This window comes from Triticum aestivum, chromosome 6D, assembly GCF_018294505.1.
Source record: "Triticum aestivum cultivar Chinese Spring chromosome 6D, IWGSC CS RefSeq v2.1, whole genome shotgun sequence".
NCBI classification, from domain to species: domain Eukaryota; kingdom Viridiplantae; phylum Streptophyta; class Magnoliopsida; order Poales; family Poaceae; genus Triticum; species Triticum aestivum.
This window is the reverse complement of record NC_057811.1, coordinates 450,395,047-450,404,835: the sequence shown is the minus strand read 5'-3', so window position 1 is coordinate 450,404,835 and position 9,789 is coordinate 450,395,047. Positions and strand designations below refer to the sequence as shown.

Genomic DNA, 9,789 nt, shown 5'->3' with positions numbered 1-9,789 from the left:
ACTTCCCTGCAGGGGTGCACCACATAACCCAACACGCTCGATCCCATTTGGCCGGACACACTTTTCTGGGTCATGCCCGGCCTCGGAAGATCAACACGTCGCAGCCCCACCTAAGCACAACAGAGAGGTCAGCACGCCGGTCTAACCCTATGCGCGCAGGGGTCTGGGCCCATCGCCCTATGCACACCTGCATGTTGCGTACGCGGCCGGAAGCAGACCTAGCCTAGTGGCGTTCCAGTCCAATCCGACGCGCGCCACTCAGTCGCTGACGTCACGAAGGCTTCGGCTGATACCACGACACCGGGATACCCATAACTACTCCCGCGTAGATGGTTAGTGCGTATAGACCAAATGGCCAGACTCAGATCAAATACCAAGAGCTCGTTAAGCGTGTTATGTATCCGCGAACGCCGACCAGGGCCAGGCCCACCTCTCTCCTAGGTGGTCTCAACCTGCCCTATCGCTCTGCCATAAAGTAACAGTCGGAGGCCGTCAGGAACCCAGGCCCACCTCTACCGGGGTGGAGCCACCTGTCCTTTCAGCCCCCTCATCAGAATCACTTGCGGGTACTCCTCGAGCCGACCCGACTTTAGTCACCACATGTGTCATGTATATAATGTATATAGGATATATCCGTGGTCACCTCCCGAAGTGATCACGGCCCAGTAGTATAGCATGGCAGACGGACAAGAGTGTAGGGCCACTGATGGGTCACTAGCATCCTATACTAAGCAGTAGGATAGCAGGTAAGGGTAACAACTGTAGAAACAATGACAGGCTATGCAGCAGAATAGGATTAACCGAAAGCAGTAACATGCTACACTCTTTTAATGCAAGCAGTATAGAGAAGAATAGGCGATATCTGGTGATCAAGGGGGGGCTTGCCTGGAAGCTCTGTTGTACAGGAAGAAAGGTCGTCGGTGACGTAGTCGTACTCAGCGGCATCAGCGCCGGTCTCGGGGTCTACCGCAGAAGAAGAGGGGGAAGAAACAGTAAATACGGAGCAAACAAAGCATCACAAAACATAACATGGCCATACGCGGTGCTAGGTATGCTCTAACGCGGTGGAAGGTGATACCGGCGAAGGGGGGAAACATCCGGGAAAGTATTCCCGATGTTTCGCGTTTTCGGACAGATGGACCGGAGGTGAAATGTTGCAGGTTCACTATGCTAGGGACGTGTGGTGAACGAACGGACTGCGTATTCGGATTCGTCTCGTCGTTCTGAGCAACTTTCATGTAGAAAGTATTTTCATCTGAGCTACGGTTTATATTATATGATTTTCTAAAGTTTTAAATCATTTTAGAATTTATTTAATTAATTTAATTCAACATTATCCAGAATAGTGCATGCTGACGTCATCATGACATCAGCATGATGTCAGCAGTCAACAGAGGTGTTGACTGGTCAAACTGACATGTGGGTCCAGCGGGACCCACCTGTCATTCTCTGTTTAGATTAATTAGGAATTAGCTAAACTAATTACTGTTTAATTAAACTAACTAGTTAATTAGATTAATTAAATAGGATTAATTAACTTAATTAATTAATAATTAATTTTATTAATTCATTTTTATTTTTATTTATTAATTTTTATTCCTTTTTTTTAATTGACGTTCTGGGCGCTGGGCCCCATTTGTCATGGGTACACGGGACAGGGCCAAGTTGTCAAAGGCCCCTGTGGCCTTAGCGGGCACGGGGCGCCGCGCGGCCCGAGCGGGCGCACGCCCAGGGGCGGGCGGACCCGGCAGGGCGCCGGAACAGGGGAGGCCGGTGGCCGCGGCCGGAACGGCGACCGGCGAGCAGTTGGAGAGGTGCAGAACGGCGCACGTGGGGGGTGAGCGGAGGTAGCCGCGTGGGGAGGTCAGTACGGCGTGGTGGCGGACGCCGGTGGAGCCGCGAGCGGCGGCATGTGGGGAGGCGCAGGGCGTGGGCGAGGCACAGGCGCGGTCGGCGCGGTGCGTGCTGCGGCAAGGCGGGTGACGGCTGGCGTGGAGCTCGGGTCGCAGCAGCAGTGAGCGTCGTGGGAGGATGGACGCGGCGTGCAGGGTCGGGGCGCAGCAGGGGGACATGGCGGGACGCAGCCAGGAGGCGGCTGGAGCTAGCAGGTGGCGTGCGCGTGCGGGACGGCGAGGGCGCGCGCGTGCGCTGGACGAGGCCGCGGCCATGAGCGCGCGGGTGGACGGAGCCGGTGACAGAGATCGAGGGGAGAGGAGGCCGGTGGCCTCACCAGCGTTGTAGGGACGAGGGGCGGTGAGGCTTGGTGAAGCTGCTCGGGGAGAGATGAGGATGACGGCGGCGACGGTTGACGGCTCCGGCAAATGGCGCTCGGCGACGGCGGTTCGTGGTGGCGTCGAGGTCGTGCCCGGATCCACGAGGAGGGGTGAGGACGGGGAGGCGAGCGACGGGGTCGAGGCGGCGCCGGATACGACGAGCGGCGCTAGGGGAACGCCGACGGTGAGGTGGGCAGCGGGGCACCGGGGTCGGAGCTCGATCTGGATCGAGGGAGGGAGAGGGAGGAGAGGGGATCGTGCGGGGGGGACGACGGGGTGTCGGTGGAGTGGATAAGGGGAGTGGGGGGGCGCAGGGTGGGCCGGCCCATTCGGGCGGCTGGGGGCCCGCGTGGATGGCCAGCTGGGCCAAAGGGCCCAGCGGGGGGGTTCCCTTTTTTTGTATTTGCTTGTTTTCTGTTTTTATTTCTTTTGTTTATTTTCCTTTTCTGTTTTATTTAATTTTACAGCACTTAAGAATTTTATAAATTTGTGTTTTCTTTACTATAATTATTTTTGTAATATTTGGCACCGCCCGAGCATTTTTGTTTTCACTTCTGAAAACTTTAATTGTTTGACTTATTTTGAATTTAAATTTTGAAACGTTTTCGAATCATTGCGAGGTTAGCAACAGTAACCAAAGTGACGTGGCACGATTAGTGTGGGATTACTGTAGCATGATTATCCGGGCGTTACACTATGACTATGAGATTATGCAACTCCCGAATACCGGAGGAACACTTTGTGTGCTACCAAACGTCACAACGTAACTGGGTGATTATAAAGGTGCTCTACAGGTGTCTCCGAAGGTACTTGTTGGGTTGGCGTATTTCGAGATTAGGATTTGTCACTCCGATTGTCGGAGAGGTATCTCTGGGCCCTCTCGGTAATGCACATCACTTAAGCCTTGCAAGCATTGCAACTAATGAGTTTGTTGCGAGATGATGTATTATAGAACGAGTAAAGAGACTTGCTGGTAACGAGATTGAACTAGGTATTGAGATACCGACGATCGAATCTCGGGCAAGTAACATACCGATGACAAAGGGAACAACGTATGTTGTTATGCGGTCTGACCGATAAAGATCTTTGTAGAATATGTGGGAGTCAATATGAGCATCCAGGTTCCGCTATTGGTTATTGACCGGAGACATGTCTCGGTCATGTCTACATAGTTCTCGAACCCGTAGGGTCCGCACGCTTAACGTTTCGATGACAGTTATATTATGAGTTTATATGTTTTGATGTACCGAAGGTTGTTCGGAGTCCCGGATGTGATCACGGACATGCCGAGGAGTCTCGAAATGGTCGAGACATAAAGATTGATATATTGGAAGCCTATGTTTGGATATCGGAAGTGTTCCGGGTAAAACCGGGATTTTACCGGAGTACCGGGAGGTTACCGGAACCCCCCGGCAACATAATGGGCCTTAGTGGGCCTAGGTGGAAGAGAGGAGAGGCGGCTAGGGCTGGGCCGCGTGCCCCTCCCCCCTAGTCCGAATAGGACAAGGAGAAGGGGGCGGAACCCCCCTTCCTTCTTCTCTCTCTCCTCTTTCCCCCCTCCCAAGTCCTAATCCAACTAGGAAAAGGGGGGGAGTCCTACTCCCGATGGGAGTAGGACTCCTCCTGGCGCGCCCCAAGGCTGGCCGCACCTCCCCCCTTTGATCCTTTATATACGGGGCAGGGGGCACCCCATAGACACAACAATTGATCATTGATCTCTTAGCCGTGTGCGGTGCCCCCCTCCACCATATTACACCTCGATAATATCGTAGCGGTTCTTAGGCGAAGCCCTGCGTCGGTAGAACATCATCATCGTCACCACGCCGTCGTGCTGACAAAACTCTCCCTCAACACTCGGCTGGATCGGAGTTCGAGGGACGTCATCGAGCTGAACGTGTGCTGAACTCGGAGGTGTCGTATGTTCGGTACTTGATCGGTCGGATCGTGAAGACGTACGGCTACATCAACCGCGTTGTGTTAACGCTTCCGCTTTCGGTCTACGAGGGTACGTGGACAACACTCTCCCCTCTCGTTGCTATGCATCGCCATGATCTTGCGTGTGCGTAGGAAATTTTTTGAAATTACTACGTCCCCCAACAAGGTGCCCATCGCGAAGGTGCGCGGGTGCCTCCTTGACTATCTTGGTCGTCACACCGGCGGCTTGTCGTTGCAGAGGACGACACTGGCGGGCGAGGGGGCCGCCAGGGATCCCGTGCGGAGGGTGCGGCGTCCGCGAAGTCCGACATCACGCCGGCCTGGGTTCGCGCGGACCCCGGCCTAGTGGAGGCATGGGCCCGAGACCGGCCCGTCACCACAGCGGAGACGTCCGTGCAGCGCTTGCACGCCTCGACGGGAGCTCGCCAAGATCGAGGAGAAATCATCGCTAAGCGACACCGCCTCGCTACCGGCAAGGGGAAGGGCAGCGCGCCCCGGCCAGGGTCGGCGCTGGCCGACGTGGACCTGCGCAAGGTGCAGGAGGAGGCCGAGCAGCTCCTCCACGAGCGTCAGGCGGCGACCGGGCAAGGCTATCATGCCCCCGCGCCCTTCTGCCACTGGAAAGGCCTCGACAGCGACTCTGAGTCCGACGATGGCAAGGACGACGACGGAGGTCCCGCCAGCCAGGTATACGAGGTTCACCGCCCGCTACAAATTAGTTTAGGTTTTTGGTAAGTTTTAGTTGAACGGACGAAATATCGTTCGGTTCATGTAAATTATCTCAAATATTATATGTTGCATGAATACGTTTGCTTTAGGTTTTTTAAGTTTTAGTTCAACAGACCAAATAATGTCCAGTTTATGTAACTCATATTGGATTTTATGTATGTCTGCATGATATTTGTTCGGCTGGTTTAATTTTTATTTGTATTGCAGACGGAGGTTTGTGGTAAAAAAAAAAGTTTGTATTGCAGACGGAGGTTTGGGGTAATTTTTGTTTGTATCGCGGACAGAGGTTTGGGGCAAGTGTTAGGCCTTGTACAATGGTAGGTGCTTAGACAGGTGCTTACAAAAATAAATCAGGTTTTTCTGAAGCACTGGTGCCTATTTCTACCGAAGAGACGCCTAATTAAGCGTCTGCCCTGTATACGATGCTTAAGAAAAGCCTGATTTATTTCTTCAAGCACCTTGCATTGTACAAGGCCTTAAACAGCTCCATGTCTATGTCCTCATTAATCTTAGGGATTTCACAACAAAAACAAGGTGCAAGCATTTGCCACGAATAACACATCCGAAACTTTCATTTGCCAAAATACTTCACACTAATGTCAAGAGTTACTCCTTATCCTCCTCGACTCAGTACAATCTCAAAACAGGAATAATTTAAAAGGTTGACTAGTGAGAATTAATCGATGCATACAACAACTCCTGTGAACTGCAGCTTGCAACCCCTCAAAAAAAAAACCACAGCTTGCAGCTAAGACCAGTACTTTGGCCAAGTAAAAATTTCCCCTAAACTTGGGAACTGAATCCGGACGAGCGAAGACAGCATCCCCTTGCTGAGTTTGTAGCTAAGCAACGACTTCTCCTTCAACGTCCACTCCTGGAGCATGTGCTTGCAATTCTCACACACTGGACTCTTATAAAGTTTTATGTCCTCGAGATTCACCGCTGCTTCCATGATATTCCTGGCAAAGCGCACGATTTTTTCTTCTGCTTCAAACCTCCCATAGATTCTGAGCTCAGCAAGGTTGTGGTGCTTGAAATCAGATGCAGATGGTTCCCACTCTAGTCCCTTGTCCTTCTCCTCGCTAAAGGCATACTTTTTTCTCCGCTCCCCAGTTACCATTTCACATAAATGGTCCCGCACCTGCATTTGGTCAGGTCAAAAATTCTTAACTGGACACAGCAAGTTTGAACTTCGAAATGAGATAATAAAAACGAGAATTGAATAATCAGCACAAGAGTTCACCAAGATGCGTAGTTCCTTAAGGGTGGGTGCACCTTGAAGTATGAACATTATCCAAGTCAGATCGCATTCTTCAGAAATGTTAATCAAATTCACAAGCCTTAGCTTGTGTAACACTGGTAACAATTGTCTTCGACCTTCCGGCTTGACCCAAATCTGCACAAGAGTGGGGAAACGCAGAACTATGTCAACCAAAAAGAATGATTATAACCTCCACCCACCAGACACCAAAACTTACGCACATCACTGACAACATTGAGAACCTTCACTAACCTTTTCACTTTTGAAGTTCAAATGCAGGTTGCTTATGGCGGTTTCACCCAGCAACTCACTTATCTTGAGCATCTTGTGCCAAGAAAAACCAGTATTAATGATGCTCACAGTCTGGAGAAGTGGGACATAGCCAAGACAGAAGGGGTCATCTTGAGATCGAAACATATTAAATTTCAGTACTGTGAGTTTTGGTACCCACTTCAGATCAACCCTCTTAATAAGCACGCTACGGCCAATCACCAGTTCACTGAGTTGTGAGTGTTCCACTTCCAGCAAAGACTCAATGCCCATATCACAGTGGTAGAGGCAGAGGACCTCGAGTTGCTTGCATATACTGAAAATTTTGGGAAAGTCTGATTCTCCTAACCTCAAATTCTCTAGCGTGAGGCGTGCAAGACCACCAAATGTGTTTGGACACGAATCAAGGAATGACATGAACTGCCTCCCATGAGTGAGCAGGTCATTATTGGTAAACTTTGTGCGCACCTTGGTCAAGATTGTAAACTCAACTGAAGCAACCTTGTGTGTTGCTATGGTGTTGGCAACAGCATGACCAATGAAAATGGACTCATCTCCCAAGTAGAATTGCATGCGCAGCAGGTGAATGGTGTGTGGACCTCCAGCCCTCTTTACCAGTATGCTCCTGGTTGCTTCCAGCACGTTGGTGTTGGCCCGAACTATATCATCTGAGGTTAACTTCCTACCTTCATGCTTGGGTTGAAAAGAAGCAACCATTATAAAAATCTTTGAGAGTATAGCAGGGATCTGCTTCCAACGTCTGGAGAGGATGGTGGTTCGTGCAACATCAGCGATATCAAGTCGCTCCACAATGTTGAGCAAAACGTCATCAGGCAACTTGCTGAGCCTGTCAACTCCATTGTCCTCCTACATTTGATACGGAAACAAATCATAGTTGATTTCTTATATTAGTCTCATCACAGGTGCAGTTTTAATATTCTCCACAAACATAGACACAATTTTCATGCTTCCCACAGAAAGGCGCAATTTTGATTGTACAACTTTTATACTTACCCACAAAAGGATGCAATTTCGATTATATAGTTTCTATACTTTCCACAGGAAAAACCCGCAAATTTGATAATATAAATTTTATATACTTTCAAGGGACTGAGGCAATTTTGATATCTCCCAACCAAAAAGGTTAAATTCGACGACGAATTCTGATTATGCGCCAACTTTGTAAGAGCTCTACCCAAAAGAACAAAGGAACAGGAGGACAAACTCACCACCATATCGAGGGAGGATTTGCCTAGGCCGTCCACGGATGGTTTGGCCATCGCTCGCCGAAGGGAGATGATCGTATCCTCTTAAAACTGGCGGGTACCACGGTTGCCGCCAGGCCAGATTTATAGCAGCTACGTTCCTGCCACGTGAGGGAGCCAACAGCTCGTAGACTTTATTAAAACTGAAACAGGACCTGTTTCTGATTGCAGCCCGGGAAGGACTGCTTTGAATCCGGATTGCCGCTGAAAAAAGGAGCCGCTTGGATTGCGGACCACGACTCGGAGAGGAGCCGCTTGATTCCTTCGACTGCGGATGGCAGCTCGAAAAGGAGCTGCTACTTCGATTGGGAACTGCAGCTCCCCGGTCGTCTCTTCTGAAGCACCACTCGATCCTCATAGGAGGCCTCAGGCAAGGGCGGCGGCGCGAGGCTGGAGCTCGGCAGAAGGCAGGCGGCGCATCACTCTGACCTCAGATCCCCTTTTCGGCTTTTCCTCTCTGACGATGAAACCCTATCGAGGGTCACCGTTGATGATGTGTAATGTGGCCTGCGATGGGACGATGTCACGGATGGGCTAAAGGCCCAACCCGCGATTGCACTACTTTTCGAAAAGAAATCAGCTTGTCTCACGGTCCGCGTCTGATACGCGCCATCGAGTCGTGCCCGAGCATCTCAGGCGTTACACTCGGCGGCGGCATCATGGAGCGGCGGTAGGCTATGTCGGTGATCGCGGCGTCTCGGAAGGCGGGCGGCGGCGGCCTGTCATGACCCAACCTTGGTAAACTCCTAAAGTCTGAAGATTACCGAAGAAACAAACACTTTGACTGTTCGCGGCGTCTCGGAAGGCGGGCGGCGGCGGCCTGTCAGGTACCCCTTCGCTGCGGTACCATCCATCTATGATCGAAGATACACGAACCTACAGTTTATCTACTTTCCTTGCTCGCTCGTGTTTCTAGGCTAGGCTATATAAGCTATGTAAGCCATAAGGCAGGATTTAGGAAGCCAAAAGTAACCCTCGTGACCCGCGTCGCCTGAACGGCGGCTCAGGGGAGAAAACCCTAGCCGTCGCAACTTCCTCTCCCCCTCCTCTTCTCGTCCTGCCGCCGCCGGAGGGCGAAGCTCGGGTCGACCCAAGGAAGGTGGCGGCAGGGCACTGGCTCTCTGCCTGAGAGACGTGGGGATGAGCACGAGCCTGGGCGAAGCAGGGGCAGTTCAGGGCGTCGGGGGGAGCCTGCTGTGAAGCGCGGGCAGTTCAGGGTGTCGGGGGGAGCCTGCTGCGAAGCGCGGGCGCGTGGGTCGGTGCGGACAGCATGCGGCGCGAGGCGCTGGCCGCGGCGAGGTGTGCCTCCAGATCCCGTGACGGCACGGCGTGGCAGAGGCATGGAGCTGCGGGCAGCGGTGGCCCGGAGGGCCTTGGGGTCGCGGCGCGTTGCGTCAGTGTGGTAGATCATAGGCGCCAGGATTTGTCCTTCTTTGGTACCATCACCAGGTTTGCTAGACAGTCCGGATGTTTTATCTCTCTAATGAATCCGGCCTCGAGTAAGTTGGCTAGCTCTTCTCCCATGGCTTGTCGCTTAGGCTCAGAGAAACGCCGGAGAGTCTGCTCGACCGGTTTGAACCCATTTAGAATGTTAAGGCTGTGCTCGGCCAGCTCGCGTGGGATTCCTGGCATGTCTGAAGGATGCCAGGCGAATATGTCCCAATTCTCGCGCAAGAACTCATGCAGTGCGGCATCTGTTGTGGGGTTCAGCTGTGCCCCAATGGATGATGTTTTTGTAGGGTCCGTTGGGTGGACCTGGAATTTGACTATTTCATCTGCTAGTTTAAAAGAGGTGGACTTGGGTCTTTTGTCGAGTATCACGTCGTCCCTGTCCACTGTGGAGCGCAGCGCAGTTAATTCTTCGGCCGCAAGGGCTTCGGATAACGCCTCGAGGGCTAGTGCGGCGGTTTTATTTTCGGCGCGAAGTGCTATGTCCGGATCACTAGCTAGAGTGATGATTCCATTAGGCCCAGGCATTTTGAGCTTCATGTACCCGTAATGGGGTATAGCTTGGAAGATCGTGAATGCCTCCCGCCCTAAAAGGGCGTGGTATCCG

The 9,789-nt window shown here is 52.0% G+C and overlaps 1 protein-coding gene across 1 annotated transcript; it reads right to left on the bottom strand.

Moving 5' to 3' along the window:
• Positions 1 to 5,491: 5,491 nt before the first annotated feature.
• Positions 5,492 to 8,290, bottom strand: LOC123145777 (uncharacterized). Its single transcript, XM_044565264.1, has 4 exons — positions 7,698 to 8,290; positions 6,451 to 7,335; positions 6,181 to 6,333; positions 5,492 to 6,078 (listed from the first exon to the last, which is right to left on the bottom strand). Exons 1-4 carry the CDS (start codon positions 7,746 to 7,748, stop codon positions 5,686 to 5,688), a joined length of 1,482 nt encoding a protein of 493 aa, XP_044421199.1. The 5' UTR covers positions 7,749 to 8,290; the 3' UTR covers positions 5,492 to 5,685.
• Between the last annotated feature and the right edge of the window lie 1,499 nt (positions 8,291 to 9,789).